Source organism: Epinephelus lanceolatus, chromosome 18 (genome assembly GCF_041903045.1).
Source record: "Epinephelus lanceolatus isolate andai-2023 chromosome 18, ASM4190304v1, whole genome shotgun sequence".
NCBI lineage: Eukaryota > Metazoa > Chordata > Actinopteri > Perciformes > Serranidae > Epinephelus > Epinephelus lanceolatus.
The window spans coordinates 41,423,518-41,440,025 of record NC_135751.1 but is presented as its reverse complement, the minus strand read 5'-3'; the positions used below and the strand labels follow the sequence as shown (position 1 = coordinate 41,440,025).

Genomic DNA, 16,508 nt, shown 5'->3' with positions numbered 1-16,508 from the left:
GTTAAAGTCCATACATCAACTTTTTTTGCATTCATACAAAGCAGAGCTCCTGGACAGTTAATAATAATAATAATAATAATAATAATAATGATAATAATACATTTTATTTATAGAGCGCTTTTCAAAAACTCAAAGACACTTTACAGGCATAAAAAAATGCAGGGAAATTCAATCAAGAGTTCAAAACAGCAGACAAAAGAGGAAAAAAAATTACTGGTTGTAGACAAATAAGGGTGCTGACATTACAAAGTTAGGCGGATACAAGGGAAGAGCAAGAAGGAAGTAGGATGGATTAAATTTGTAAGTTAAATGCAGAACAGAACAGGTATGTTTTGAGTTGAGTTTTGAAGGAGGTGAAGTCTGTGCAGCCGCAGATGTGTTGTGGGAGGGAGTTCCAGAGGGTGGGGGCAGCAACAGAGAAAGCTCCCCTCAGGTGCGGCGCTTGGTCCTAGGTACGGTGAGGAGGTTGGCGTCAGAGGAGCGGAGGGTGCAGGAAGGGGTTATGTGGTCACAGGAGCGGGTGTGGGTGAGGAGGCGGGCAGCAGAGTTCTGGATATACTGAAGTTTATTGAGGAGATTGGAGGTTGTGCCGTAGAGGAAACTGTTGCAGTTGTCGATACGAGATGTAATAAAAGCATGAATGAGGGTTTCAGCTGCAGGGAAGGAGAGAGAGGGGCGGAGGTGGCGATGTTTTTGAGATGGTGGAATGCTGATTTGGTGACTTGCTTGATGTGCTGGTTGAAGGAGAGATTGCTGTCAAAGACGACTCCAAGGTTGCAGCAGTGGGGGGAGGGGGAGAGGGTGGAGTTGTCGATAGAGAGATGGAAGTCTTTGGCTGCCAGGCTGAGGGACTTTGGACCAATTATGAGTAAGTCTGATTTGTCGTAGTTGAGTTTGAGGAGATTTGTTTGCATCCAGTGTCTGATATCAGAGAGACAGTTTGAGAGGGTGGAGTAGGTCTGAGAGGTGATGGATTTGGTGGAGATGTAGAGCTGGATGTCGTCAGCGTAACAGTGGAAACGGAGGCCGTGATGACGGATGATCTGACCGAGGGGGAGGAGGTAGAGGATGAAGAGGAGAGGACCAGGTTAAAGAGCATGACTTGCAAAGACGAGATTATTTTTCTCTCATGTGCCAAATAGAAACTACAGGACCAGCTCTGCTTGCTATTGAAAGTTTTGCTGCAAAAAAAAAAAAAAAGACTCTCTGAATGTTTAATTTTTAATTAAAAAACTTTGGAACAGCACAGAACAAATGTTCCAGGGTCAAGTGAAGGTTGCAGAATTCATGCTGCTGTCAGCGTCACAAAATACATAAAAGAAATCCTTCAGTGTTCAGGAAGTGAATTGTTTTGTTTCGTCCAGTTTATTAGAGTGAAGACGTTTGATTTCCTCTTCCTGTGTTCTAGGTGAGCGACTGGTGGGAGGAGTACATCTACCTGAGGAGCCGAGGTCCCATCATGGTCAACAGTAACTACTACGGCATGGTAACTGATGTCTTCACTACAGCTGAGAAACCCTCTGACCTACATCTTGTTGTGTTGTTATAACCCTACATCTGCACGAGATGTGTTTGTTTTAGTCCTGATGTCTTGTGTGTGTGTATTCCAGGACTTCCTGTATGTGACTCCAACTCCAGTGCAGGCTGCCAGAGCAGGAAACACCATCACCGCTCTGCTGCTGTACCGCCGCAAGGTCAACCGGGAGGAACTGAAACCGGTAAGATCAAGTGGAATTGTTGAACTGTGCTCAGGTTTGGTTATTTATGTATTGTATTGTGGGAAGGATGGCGACTCTGCCAGAGGTCTGGAACAAGACAGTGTGTCTGTAATGTCTCCAACATCGAGCTGACTTCAACTCAGTGCAGAATAGTGCCTCACGACATCTCAGCTTTTTACCCATCGTCCAATGAGATGATCTGAGAGGCGGGGCTTCTGTGGTGGTCACAACAAGTTTACAGTTGGTGAACAATGGAGGAGAAACTGGTGGTAGTGGTTGCTGGATACCCAGAGCTATATGGCCTGATGATAAACAGCAGGTTGTCAAACTGCCCCTGAGTCATCCTAAAATCTGCCTGTAAATGTCCATGATGGAGGAGAAGCTCCTGGACCAACTGGTGGTACTCCCCATGATCCAGCCTCTTTTTTAGGGTCTCATGTACCCACACAGATCTCTGTTTATCTGCTGACAGCCTCTCACCCTCAACCAGAGCTACAGACAGCACCCTCTGCCTCAACATGGCAGCAGCTACACACTGATTACTGCAGGATACATAAACTGCAGATTGACTACATGGGAAGGTTAGGGTGAGGAGGTGATGGAGTGGTTGCCTAGTAACGATAAAAAGGCGCAGCAAGCGTTTTCTTACTAGTGGCATTCAGTTAAAGAAAAAAGAAGGCCGTTCAGTGCACCTCGCGTTTTGCAACGGGATTCTTTCACCCTGAGTTTTGTGACAACACAGAACGACATTCTTAGAGAACATTAGAGTGCAGCGCACTTTTGGTAAATTCAGCGTCCATCTCCTCACAGTCTGCAGCTGTCTGTTCTGTGTGTGCGCTGAAAAACAATCCGGTGTTCATACACAGTCCTGTCTGTGAGTGAGAAACAAACAAACTCAGACAGAGACAAACAACACTCTGCCGGATGCTCTCTGTCCTCCACGTCCTCGCCTGTGAGAAACAGAGCCGCACCATGATAACAAAACATGGGAGATGAATTCTGTCGTGCCATAATTCATTTCTATATGAATTTAGAATCATATTAAAAATTATACCGGTAAACCAGATGATATGGCACACGCTGATGTCCCGCTGTCATGTATGTGTTTAACTGTCGTCTCTTCTAGTCCAGAAAAATAACTGTGAATGTTAAAATAAAAAATAAATGTGAATAACAGATGTGTGTGTGTCTGTGTGTGTCAGAGTCGTGTCCCAGGCACCGTCATCCCTCTGTGTGCCGCTCAGTGTGAGAGGATGTTCAACACAACACGCACACCAGGAGCTGAGACAGGTAACACACACACACACACACACACACATATACAGCTGCACACACTTTACCGCTACAGATGAGTTTCAGTCGTATGAACTGCAGGTGGGATCCTGCAGATGTATCACCGCAGTAAAATGTATGATCAGAGCAGACGTCAGATAATGATCCTCCTCCGGTCCACAGATGTGCTCCAGCACTGGCAGGACAGTGAGTTTGTGGCGGTGTATCACAAAGGTCGTTATTTCCGCCTGTGGGTGTACCGGGCCGGCCGCCTGCTGTCTCCCAGAGAGATCGAGCACCAGATCCAGAAGATCCTGGACGACCCTTCACCCCCGCAGCCCGGGGAGGAGAAACTGGGAGCTCTGACTGCTGGAGACAGGTAGGAACAAAAGCAGCAGCCTTCCCTCTCTGTGGAACAGCCTCGTCCTGCTTTAGAAATGCGCTCAGTGAAAACAACCACGAAGTGATACAACAATGGCCGAGAGTCAGGGAGAAGGAGGCACTGAATTAGTCGTAAAGAAACCAGTCACTGTGTTCAGTTGTTCTGTACTGTATTTTAATGCATTTAATATAATATTAAATATCCATCACACGTGTCACTCAGTCAGGACTCGTCAGTTTCTCAGTGATAGAAAAAGGGTTGCTTAAGGAAAAAGGTTGGGGACTACTGATGTGTTCAAATATTTTTGCTTCAAATTTTGCCTCTATTTTACGTTTTATTCAACGTACAGTGGTTATAAAATGTCTCCACACCTCTGTTAAAATGCCAGGTTTTCGTGATTTAAAAAAGAAAAATCATTTCAAAACTTTTGTCACCTTTAATGTGACTCAGAACCTGAACAGTGCAGCTGAGAAACAAACAAACCTTTGAGGGGTGGAACATTGCGGTGGCGTGGACGTGGAAGAGTCTGATTAATAATTCCACTAACACAAACAAAATGATGCTCGGATAACAAATCAAAAATTTTGCGCGCGCGCTACAGAGAGCAGAGGTCGGGGAAACACTGACCTTGTAGCTGGATGGACCGCGCTCTGTTTTGGTAGATTTGCTGAAACATTCAACTTTGTTCATTTGCAGAATGAGAGAATTGAGGAGAGTGAAGCTCTTCTGGTGCAACAGATGCAAGTGCAGCTGGAAATGGTCTTGACTTAACCTTGACGTTACAGTTGAGGTCCAGGCAGCCGCACACACTTTTAAAATTTCAGATTTTTTTAAGAAGATCAATAAGCCAGGTTATGCCAAATGCACTCTTTGGCAGAAAGACACTAACTACGCCACTAGAGGGTGCATGCCCCGCCTCTTAAGCCTAGTTCACATTACACGATTTTCACCGCGATTTTGATGTCGCAGAGGATCTTGAGAGCCACCTTGGGTCGGAGGTGAGTCGGCAGATAGTCTGCCACGACTGACAAAGAGCATCAGCCAATGAGAGGCGGGATACATCCCACGTCAGCACGCAGGCGGACGGAAGACATGTGAGGAGGACAAGCCGCAGGGTTGCCAGGTCTGCTTATTAGCTGCGACTAAAGTGGAGTTGCTTATTCGGGCTTGCTCTCTAAACGTCATCTTCCTCTATATATATCCGTCTATTAAGTTATTTAAACACATGATAGTCGCTTCTTTTGGGCTTGTTTCCAGAGCCCTGGTTGCTTGTTTCTCTCCCAAGATCTGGCAACACTGACAAACCAGCAAGCAACAGCAACAATGGCGGCGTCCACAGGATCACGGGGAGCGCGTTGTGTTTGGACCCAGGATAATAAAGAATATCCATGCCTTTACCATGTGTCGTCTCCAAGTTTGGTGACGTCACCGCGTTATCTGGGGCTCTGTCGGCGAGGGCTCGGTGGAGAAATCTTGTGGTGTGCACACACAGGTCGTAACGCAGTTGGCGAGACTCCTGCTGACAGAAACACACGTCGCCAGGTATGAACACTCAAAAGATTACGATAGTCTCCACGACGCGAAATCAGGGTGAAAATGGTGTAATGTGAACTAGGCTTTAGTTTGAAACTGACATGTTATTTGTAGTGGGCCAGTCTACCTGCTTTGTTCAGTGTAAGGAGCATGAAGAAACGTGTAAAGATTTGGACCTCGTGCAACACGGTCATGATGGCTCAATGGAAGAAGATTAAAGTTTTGGAACGGCCCAGCCAGAGTCCAGACCTGAGACAACCAGTAAAAACATGCTTCAACCAAGTGTTAGTTTGACATTTTCCCCCTCAAAGACTTGTTTGTTTTTCAGCTGCATCGTTCAGGTTCTGAGTCACATTACAGGTGACAAAAGTTTTGACATGATCGATCTTGGTTTCATTTTTTACATCACAAAAAAACAGTTATTTTAAGGGCTTTAATTTTTCGGGGTTCTGCCGTACAACAGAATCGACCAGAACAAATAGGATCGACCTCGTCAACAGCAAATAGACCAAGTGTTTACCACAGAGCAACACTTGAACTGTGTGTGTGGTGACTGGATGAGTCATAATGATGTCATGGAGCCTGCACATGACTCCGATGATCACTGGGTGGCAGAAGAGTACACACACACACACACACACACACACACACAGTTTATCACAGTTTATTACACAGTTGATAATCCGTGGCAGCATACTTTATCTAATCCCTGCAGCAAACAAAAGTCAAGTGTTACAGTAAAGAGGCAGGAAGTTCAGATCATCACAGGAAGCACTCGGAGGTCTATTCAGTATTTGTCTCTGACACAATCTGTGTGTTTTTGATCCTGATGTGACACATACCCAGCATTCATACGTACACACACGTCTATGAAAATGCATCAATTATAAAAGAAAGGAAAGAGAAAAGACATAAGAACTGAAATCAATGAACCACAGCAGGAAAATTCTATAAAGAAGAACAGATTAAAGGCAGGTGATCTTACGTTATTAAGATATTTAGTGTTGTTCACCCTTTAAGTGAATATCAGGCTTGATGATATGAAGCAGGTGTCAGGGGACAGATTCCTACAGTAGGAAATAAGGTGCAGCCAGTGACTGTGAGAGCTTACTCTTCTCCAGGTCTGTTTCCAAAGAAGAAGCATTCTCCTGCGAGCTGTCATTTGAATGAAATGAAATTGAAATTTCATTTGCTTGTTCCAGCGAGACGATCTCAAAGAAGTGATTCCATATTTCAGCCATTTTTGGGCATGAGCAGGGCATGTATGAGATTACAGAGCATCTTTTATAGGAATCAGATCTCTCAGGGTTTATCCTTGACTGTGTGGATCTCTTGTAATACACCCTGTGCCAAATGTTGAATTGCATAAGCTGGAGTTTTGCCAAGGATTTTTTTTTCCTTTCAGTGCCTGTTCCCATGCTGTGTCTGAAAAAGACACTCCTAAGGCCCGGACCACGCAGGAAGCTTTGCAGCTGGAGGTGGCTGTTTGTAATAGTTAATGATGAGCATGAAGCTTTTTGCTCGCTGTTTTAAGTTGTGAGGCGCCTCCTGTTTCTGTGCTTTAAGTGCCTGGTGTTCTTGATAGATGCTCTGAACTCCTGGAGTTTAACCCTAATGCACTTTAGCACTTAAAGGGATAGTGTATCCAAAAATGAAAATTCTAGGGCTGTACCCAAACATTCGGATATTCGAATATTCGTTTCTGTGGGTAGGTATTTGTTATGAAAATTTGGTATTCGATATTCGTTTTTTTATTTACTTTTTTTCTTTCACATATTTTTTTGGTGCTAAATGTAGTCTTTATGTTGTTGGTAAATGTAGGTTATCAATAAAAATCAAAACTTTTAAATTGCATTGTTAAAAATGTGAAAATATAGTATCGCCTACCAACTGAGCTTGTGCGTACGGCACGCTTGAGCGCATCCGTCTGAGGCTGTGGATCAATGCCAAGTTTTACCACTTTATCACTATTCCCTCTAAATTGAAGCTGTTTTTTCGTTATCTTTTGAATTTAATATGAATTATGGAAACGTTTTTATCAACGTCTGTTTCCCCCATTTTGTACAATAAATTATTGTTTAAAGTTTCAACAAGTTTCTTTTGGAGTGCGTGACACAAGTGTGTTTTGAAAACGACCGCGGACTGTCACCTGCTCAACACATCAGTACCTTCGGATGCCATGACAGTAGGGGTGTAACGGTACACAAAAATCACGGTTCGGTACGTACCTCGGTACACAAGTCACGGTTCGTTTTTTTTTTTTCGGTACAGTAATGAAAAAAAATAGACAACTATTAAATATCTTTTACTTATTGGTAACCTTATTAAAACATACCACCACAGCAGTTAACTCTTTTTACACAATTTTTGAATGAAACAAATATATATATAAAATCCTGCTTTTTCACATTGTTTGAATGAAAATAGAAATATAAAAGTGAAAAATAAAATCCTGCTGTTTTTTTAACACAAATTTTTGAATGAAAAATATAAATATACATTTCTGCTTAAACAGTTTTACTCAATTAAAATAAAAAGTATAGTGCAGCTGGTCAGCTTTAAAGCCTGCTCAGATTCAGTTTTACTAGGAACTTACTTAGCTTTCCCACTTTGTTAAAGTGCAGTAAACAAAACATGCTTATATCTAAAGTACAGCTTAAACAATTTTACTCAACTCCAATGGCGTTGGTTATTTCTTTAGCGGAATGGTCAGGGAAACGCTCTTTCTTTTTAAACGACGACGATATCGTAGTTTGCACCAGATTGCTTTTTCTAGTCGTGCTGGTTAACGTTCAAACTCGGGTGGTGTCGCTTTAGATGCGTTAGCATGTTAGACGTGTTTCCAAGTACATACCCGACCGCTGTTCTGCAGTGTCGGCACACTGCTTTTGTCTTGTCAACTTGTTTATTTCCATCTTCGTATTTTACCCTGAAACCAAAGTGTTCCCAAACGGAGGACTTAAGGTTTGCGGGTGGGTCTTCAGGTTCGTCAGGCTCACTTGCCATGTTGTCAAAATGCGAGAATGCGCTGCACAAAGTGAAAGCGGAGATTTACGGTCGGACTCAGTCCGTCACTCAATTATGTCCGTCGGGGAACTAGATATTTTAAATGGTTCGGCTCGCAAAAACGGAATTAAAATAAAACAAAATAAAATAAAATAATATCCTGCGCCCAGTAATTCGGTACAGGGTCGTGCCGAACCGAAAGTCGCGTACCGAACGGTTCGACACAAATACATGTACCGTTACGGCCCTACATGACAGTAATAGCCAATAATGTCAAAATATCATTTATAGACCGATTTAACAGACGATCACTGCTGCCCGACCCGCAGGTCCATTTGCGGGTCCCGCGGGTTACGGGTTGACCCGCACATCACTACTCAGTCTATAAGGCTGTACACAACAGTAAGGCTATAGACATTATATTCTATTCAGTCCGGCAGAACCAGCAGCGCATCGGCTCTACAGTGCACGGCACTGCTGATTAACCATTTTATTGCAGCACAGAGTGTCTGCCAGCAACCAATTACTTGCAGAGGCTTCCTACAACTTGTTTCAGCGGTTCCGATTTAATCAGAAGACAAATTAAACAGGATGACTAGCCAATGTGAAAATCAAAAGAAAGCATAGAATAATGTACTGAAGGAGACTGTTGTGCCATCACATCTTTTTGTGGTTTGAGAGCAAAGATCCGTCGCTGCTGTGCAAAACCGAATGTTAAAAAATGGTATTCAGGACAGCCCTAGAAAATTCAGCCATTATCTACTCACCCATATGCCGAGGGAGGCTCAGGTGAAGTTTTAGAGTCCTCACATCACTTGCAGAGATCCAAGGGGAGAGGAGGTAGCAACACAACTCCACCTAATGGAGGCTGACGGCGCCCCAGATTCAAACGTCCAAAAACACATCATTGAAACCACAAAATATCTCCATACTGCTCGTCCGTAGTGATCCAAGTGTCCTGAAGCCCCGACATAAAAAGTTGTTTGGAAAAACCTCATTTGAACTCTGTTTTTAGCCTCATTGTAGCCTGTAGCTCTGACTGCCTCTCTGGGCACCGCGTCATGTGTGTGTGCTTGCATGCGAGACCAGCGAAAGCACGCGTGAGCGCGGTGTACAGAGAGGCAGTTAGAGCTACAGGCTATCCCCTCTCTGATTGGATCTCCGCAAGTGATGTGAGGACTCTAAAACTTCACTTGAGCCTCCCTCGGCATATGGGTGACTAGATAATGGCTGCATTTTCATTTTTGGGTGCACTATCCCTTTAATAATCCAAATTCCGATGGTCACTTAATTTCTGGTTTGTTATGAGTAACATGGTTTATTGTTTGTTAGTCTGCAGGGTTTCCCTGCCTGTCTAAGACAAAGGCGGGCCGCCTGGGTGATTTTGGCCGCCGCCTTGGTCAAAGCGTGTGTGAGTGTGTGTGTGTGCATGGGGGGCGTTCAGATGTAGCGTCTTTTGCGCGCACAAGCCCATTACTTTCAATGTAGACGCGCGTCACGCACGCTCACAACTTAAAGTGACGCTGTAGTGACGCGCATTTGGTGCGACGCGCTTGTTTTTCCGTCCGGCGCACAGCTCCACAGACCTGCTTCTCCCTCCAGTGTTGTGTCAGATCCCGGTTCCTCCTCGGGCTGTGTCTCTCCTACTGTTTCCCACGGAGCTCTGCCCCATTTGAAAGGCGAAGGAAGCCTGAATGTGGAAAGACGTCGCCTCCGAGATGTAGAATTTGTATTATAGAAGAGAAACACACATTTCAGGACCGCTGACTTGTATCATCAGAACAGACATGTCCTGTGATTTTCAGCCTCCTTTCATATTTAACAGAGGGGGGACAATACCTCACAGTAATATTCTCAGCTGTCAGGAATGAGCCACTGGCTATAATCCTGCATATTTACATGAAAGTGTGTATTAATATGTTCTGTCCCTGATTATTTCAAAAATAAATAAATCTACAAGTTGAAAAAACTTTAACTCACAGCGGAAAAGCGTCCCACAGCATCTCTTCTTTTATCATAATTTTTCCCATTGGTGGTACTCCCCATGATCCAGCCTCTTTTTTAGGGTCTCATGTACCCACACAGATCTCTGTTTATCTGCTGACAGCCTCTCACCCTCAACCAGAGCTACACACAGCACCCTCTGCCTCAACATGGCAGCAGCTACACACTGATTACTGCAGGATACATTAACAGTAGATTGATTACACGCGGCTTGAACAAGGGACTTCGTAGCGGCTCTGTAGCGCCATGTTTGTGTCAAACTCAACTCAACTGAACCAAACTTTATTTATAAAGCGCCTTTTATACAAACATGCAGCTCAAAGTGCTTCACATGACAAAACTGGAATGACACAGGCACAAGACAATAAAATATTAACAAAGCAAACCAACCAAAACAGAACAAACTAACTAAAAAAATGATTAAAACTCTGCAGAATAAAAAAAATATCTTTTTAATACACGTTTAAACAATAACCTTTGAAGTGTTAACATTTGTGCTTCTTCTATGTTATAAATAAAGGTTTTGAATGAAGGTAAAATCAGGTGGAAGCTTGTGACTGGGTGACAGCCCGGCGTTGAAGTTTCTCAGGAACATCTTTGAAAAGAGGAAAGAATATTTTGCTTCCAGTCTGATAGATTAACTGTCATAGTAATATTTAAGTCTCTGCCAGCTGCTCTTCACACGTTTAATGTTCATTATGCTGTGAAACACCTGATGAGTCAGAGGAAAAGAACAGAAACATGAGCAGAGAAATCAGGAAGAAACTGTTAACGGATGGAAAAGAAACTTCCCTCATAGAAATAGAAGCAGTGATTTGCTTGCAGGACTAAGACAACAAGTCAGTGTGTGGGTGTGTGTGGGTGTGCGCGGGTGTGCGCGGGTGTGTGTGGGTGTGTGTGGGTGTGTGTGGGTGTGTGTTTTCTGAGCCTGTGTTTGTGTGCTGATAGTCAGGGGAGATAAGGAAGCAGTTTCATTGTTTGGCAGATGAAAAGCAGTCGCACAGTGACGGACCACTTCCAGCTGATTTCAAGTTCTGATGTGATGATATAAAATTCACCTGATCAGTGACGCAGATCTTCAGAGCTGCCAGCCCGACATCTGTCACAGACAAAATAGAAACAAAAGCCAACAGGAAGTGATAAACCCAAGAATATGTAGCGACACGAAGAAAACACAAGCAGAGACCTTTAAAAACCAGAAATGTATGTACTTAAATCACAAGCTACAGAGCCGATATTAAGTCCCTTCTTCCTGCCTCCTTTGCTTTTTACACAGAACCAAACGACAGAGCTCCGGTGTGTGATTTAAGGCCCCGTTTATACGACAACGATTTCAACTGAAAACAGTAAACTTTAGTTGCGTTTTGGCCGGTCGTTTACACAACAGCAGCGCTTTGGGCGTCTGAAAACGCAACGTTTTGAGAACGGGTTCCAGAGTGCAAGTTTTTGGAAACGGCAGCGTCTCCATTGTCATGTAAACTTGCAATATGCAGTTCCTCTGAAAATGGAGACTTTTCGCACATGTGCATTACGGTTCCAGTCACTAGTCACGCCGACCGTCACAACAACAATGCCGAGCTCTGTTTGTGCTGCTCACCCTGTTGATTTGAAGTGAAGTGAAGATCTGTTACTGTAGCAACTCCACCTCGTCGTCCATCCAGACAAAGTTATCTGTGCATGCTTTCGCCATTGTGTCTTCTTTGTTTTGGTTTGTAATCACCGCGTTGTAGAGGAAGGCGCTTCAGCGCAGGCGCATGGCGTCACGCCGTGGTGTTGCTTTGCTTTGTTATTCAGGTTAAAGTGGGAAGAAGCAGCGGGTTTATTGGGCAGCTGAGTGAAGTGGAGCCTGCGGAGGAAACACCGGGACCGTCTGGATGTAATAGTCCGTGGAGGTGCTGCGGTGCTCGGCTGCACAGATAGGAAACCCCTCGGCTGACAGGATGTACCACTCTCTCACTCCGCTCTCTCTCACGCAGGCGCAGAACGTACGTGCTACTTGGCCGTCGGATGTAGTCCGTGTAGTGTGTTCAAATGCAACTGACACAGGGCGACGTAGACGACGTAGACGACGTAGACGACGCAACAGTTGGCTTTCGTTGCTGCTAGTTCTTTGATGTCGGTTTGATGTTTCTGCACCTTAACAGAACAGCGTTGGCCTCTAGTGTGACGTATAACATGAGCATCAGCAGCCCTCTGTAAACACTAACAATAGTATAACACGGCAACAACAATCATTTAGCGTCTCTGTTATATGGCGGCAGATTGTCCTCTGCTCGGAGAGTAAGGAGCTCCTGGACCTCATTGTTTTCACTGTTACATTTTTGGCTACTGTTTTTCCTTTTCGAGTTAGCTGCTAACTGCTGCTAGCTTCTTTGTAAATCTTACGTGTTGGGTCACGCACATGTTTTGTCCATGGTCCTGTGGCAGCTTAAAGGTGAGACAACTCTGTCCCCCCATTCTGCGATTGTACCTCAGAGCACTGCGAGGCGGCATAACAGTGTGAAAGCCCCACCTCTAAGATGCAGTGTAAAGAGAGCTCAGGAGACACAGAGCCAAAATACTGCAAATGTAATGCGGCGAAACACCACATGAGAGTAAATCTGGGGTTGTTTTTACTTTCACTTTCACCTGTAATGTCCAGTTTAGACCAAAGACTCACGATGAGATGAGTTGAAACAGGCGACTGCTGTCAATGCTCCGTTCTGCAATGTTCTAAAAATCTGCCGGTTCACACCAGGTCAGCGAGATGAGACAGTGTATCATCTTCATGCAACAGCTCTCTGTGCTTCCAGTCTGATTTCCAGTGACATCACATGTCGATGACAATCATTTACTATCTCTGTTACATGGCGGCTGATCTCTTCCTCTGTTCAGAGGGTAAGGAGCTCCTGGACCTCTTTGTTTTCCCAGTTTGTGGACATTTTCAGCCTTGAGTTAGCTGCTAACTGCTAACAGCTGCCTTTCAAATCTCTTGCACACATAACACGTCGACAAAACATGACACCGATGCAACCCATGATCCCGTCCTGTCAGCTGTCCCTTTTACACAGATGTCAAATCAGCGTTGTTACTACCTCTGCTGCTGCCTTAAAGGGGAGACAACTCCCAACTCCCATTGTTCGACTGTACCTTTTATACATAGCGACAAAGCGGAACTCATTCAGCGGCTCCTCTGGCAGCAGCACAGCGTCTCTCCCTCTCCTCTCTGATTCTGTCACAAACCTTTGGTGATGGAAACCTACGTGAATAAACTCCATATATGTGACTGTGTCAGGTTACAGCCTGATGATTAGAGATGATTTATATATATAGATCTCAGGGGACGTTTTTTAAATGTGTAATTAGTGGTAGATTTGATTTAGTTGAACTGTTAATATTGTGACAGAATCTGACTCTGAGTTACTGTTGTTGTTCACAAACTAAAGAAATGAGATCATTTTTCTTTAGTTTTATTAGATGACTCATTTTGTTGCAGTTCTATCGTCTTAAATTAATAATAAAATATTCTTTTACTAATTTGTTATATCATCAAGAATATTGTTATCACAAAAATACCCTGATATTATTTTAGGGCCATATCGCCCACCCCTACTGTCAACAGACTAGATTATTTTTATGTTGTTGATCACACACAGAGCACACAGTGTCTGTGGTGTGTGGTGATGCAAGATGCAGCTGCTGATTTAAAGAGAAATCACTGAAAATACAGAGATGTACTTGCTGTTTCGTTTTTACGAAATGTTCTGGTGGACAGACTGAGAGTCGTGTATGTGAGTGCATTTGGATGTCAACAGGAACAAAAACAGACGCACACTTATCACGTAGATCACCTCCCTCTACATCTGTATCAGATTAATTCACTGTGCTTTTGTTGGCATGACGTTTCATGTGTGTTGCCAAAGCACCATCACAGTTGAAGACAGTGGATCCACAAACAGTTAACGACAATGTGTTAATAAACAACAAACACATAGACAGAGATTAAAAACAGAATAGAATATGTGAAGTGAAGGAGTAAATAGAGTCAGAGTGTGATCTGTAAGGAGATGAACTCCAGCTGTCTCCCAGGCTGTGACATCACTGACGTATTTTGCTGCATCCTCGACACTGACACTATTTTCTCATTTTAGTCTGGTCAGTAGGGCTGCCAACGGCATAGAATTTTCCTAGTCGACCAATAGTCGTCATTTGGGGCTATTAGACGACTAATCGCCCACATGTTTACGATTTTAATGTAATTGTTAAATGATGTATTTTAGACAAGGCAACAGAGTTGAGTGGAAGGTGCAAGAAAGAATCTCACTATATAATGAGGAAAACTCTGTGTGAGTGTGTGTGTTCCACGTTTTTCTCCTCACTGACTTGGTCAATCCATGTGAAATTTGGCACAGTGGTAGAGGGTCATGGGAGGATGCCAATGAAGCAATATTACATCAATTGGCCAAAGGGGGGCGCTATAGCAACCCATTGAAATGTCAAACTTTGAATGGGCATATCTCATGCCCCGTATGTGGTAGAGACATGAAACTTTGCACAGAGATGCCTCTCCTCATGAGGAACACATTTGCCTCAAGAACCCATAACTTCCGCTTATAGAGATTTTCCACCATTTTGAATTTTTTGAAAAACACTTCAAATGGATCTCTTCCTAGGAAGTTTGAGCGATCTGCATGAAACTGGGTGAACATAATCTAGGGACCAATATCTAAAGTTCCCTCTTGGCAAAAGTTGGAAAACTTACTAAAACTGAGCTTCTATAAGGCAATGAATATTGCGGAGGGCGTGGCTCATCACATAAAGGTGTATAACATCTCAAGGGTTTCACCCATCACCACGCAACTTTGTAGGCATATGACCACACATAATCTGAGGGGACCCCTCCATTATTGAGCCCATCAAACAAAATGGGGGCGCTAGAGAGCTCATTTCTTATCTAGGCCTAACCGCCATATGGATTTTGACTAAACTTGGTAGATATGTAGAACAGGACGCCTCAAGGTGACTGGAGAAATTTAACTCTAATTGGCAACTGGGTGGCGCTATAACAACAGAAAAATGCTTCAAAATGGCTAAAATGCGACCGATCGCTGTGGCCCCCCCTGTGGACCAATGTTGGTGTTGTTTTCTAATGTTTGGTATGACTAAGTCATGGTATGGTATGCTGTACATAATCACAGAAACTGTCAGTGTGTCATTCTGTCAGTCAGTCATTCTGTCTGTCCCACGTTTTTCTACTCACTGACGTGGTCAATCTATGTGAAACTGCACATAGGCATTGAGGACTGGCATAGGTAGAAGGTGACAAAGCTACCAGTGGGTATGGACTAGTTGAATTAGAATTAATTGAATTAAATTAAATTATAATTTTAAAAAAATTAAAAAAAAAAAAAAGAAAATTAAAATGTCACAAAAAATGTCCTTCCACCACCATCAAACCTCCAAAGGATCCTCCTTGGGCGTCTTGAACTCCATGTAGGCTGCCACCTCATTTTCGGGCTGCAAAGTGTCATGGCTGGAGTCCTCCACGTCGGTGACCAATGTGACCACGGGGTCAAAGGTTACACTTGTGTCACTGACTTTCAAAATAAAAGCAACTTCAGCTGGATAATAGTGATTCAGATGTTAGAATATTACACATATACTGCACATCTTTTACCTTGTTTTATTCTGAAAAGGATATCTATATATTTCACTCTCACCTGCTGCCCGCCTGCGTGGAGTTCATTCTTACATGTGTATTCATATATATACATGTTTTTACCTGTTACACAGCTTTTTTGCAGGTTAACCTGGCAGTGCAGGCCCCTTAATTTCAAGTCTTCTCAGATTGTCTCTCCAATGGGATGAAAACATAATTTATGAGAACATGGCAGAGAGAGGATGAGGTGTCGTAATCAGCTCCTTTTTGATAAAAGGTCAAATAAATCTTGGATGTTCTGAGTTCAGTGTCTCCTCTGAATCATTACAGGACATCTGCAGTTTGCTCTGACACTCTGTCTGTGGCCTGAGGTGAACTTTGTTTAAATCAGATTACACATCTGTGTCTATGATGATATTGATCATGAGTTCAGTCAGTGTTTCACTGTGTGTGTGTGTGTGTGTGTGTGTGTGTCTGTCTCTCTCTCAGGGTTCCCTGGTCCCAGATGAGGAAGCAGTACTTCAGCTCTGGCATCAACAAGCGATCGCTGGATGCCATCGAGAGGGCGGCGTTCTTCGTAACCCTAGATGATGAAGAGCAGGGCATGAAGGGAGACGACCCAGCGGGGAACCTGGACCGCTATGCCAAGTCTCTGCTCCACGGGAAATGTTATGACAGGTGAGGAAAGAGACCACACCGGAGACTTGACAGAGGCAGCTGCAGTACATTATCTCAGGCTGGATTCAGATTGAGATGAATCACCACGGCGTCTGCTTTTGATTCCTAAAATAACAACTGAAGAAGTGTCTGATGTCATGCCAAGAAAAGATTTCACCAGTCATCCCAGATAATGAAAATGAAAGCCACACTGGCAGAGTCGACCCAGATGTCATTACAGAAGGATTCCCCTTAAACACCAGCGCAGAGTTGGGGATGGGACAGAGGGAGGAAAATA

At 43.8% G+C, this 16,508-nt stretch overlaps 1 protein-coding gene across 1 annotated transcript in view; it reads left to right on the top strand.

The window, feature by feature from the left end:
* cpt1a2b (carnitine palmitoyltransferase 1A2b) overlaps positions 1-16,508 on the top strand; it is an 84,809-nt gene that overhangs the window by 28,889 nt on the left and 39,412 nt on the right. Inside the window, exons 7-11 of the mRNA XM_033644705.2 lie at positions 1,409-1,486; positions 1,611-1,718; positions 2,921-3,008; positions 3,174-3,369; positions 16,043-16,231. Of these exons, the coding sequence (XP_033500596.1) occupies positions 1,409-1,486; positions 1,611-1,718; positions 2,921-3,008; positions 3,174-3,369; positions 16,043-16,231 (659 nt within the window). The remainder of the gene's footprint in view (positions 1-1,408; positions 1,487-1,610; positions 1,719-2,920; positions 3,009-3,173; positions 3,370-16,042; positions 16,232-16,508) is intronic.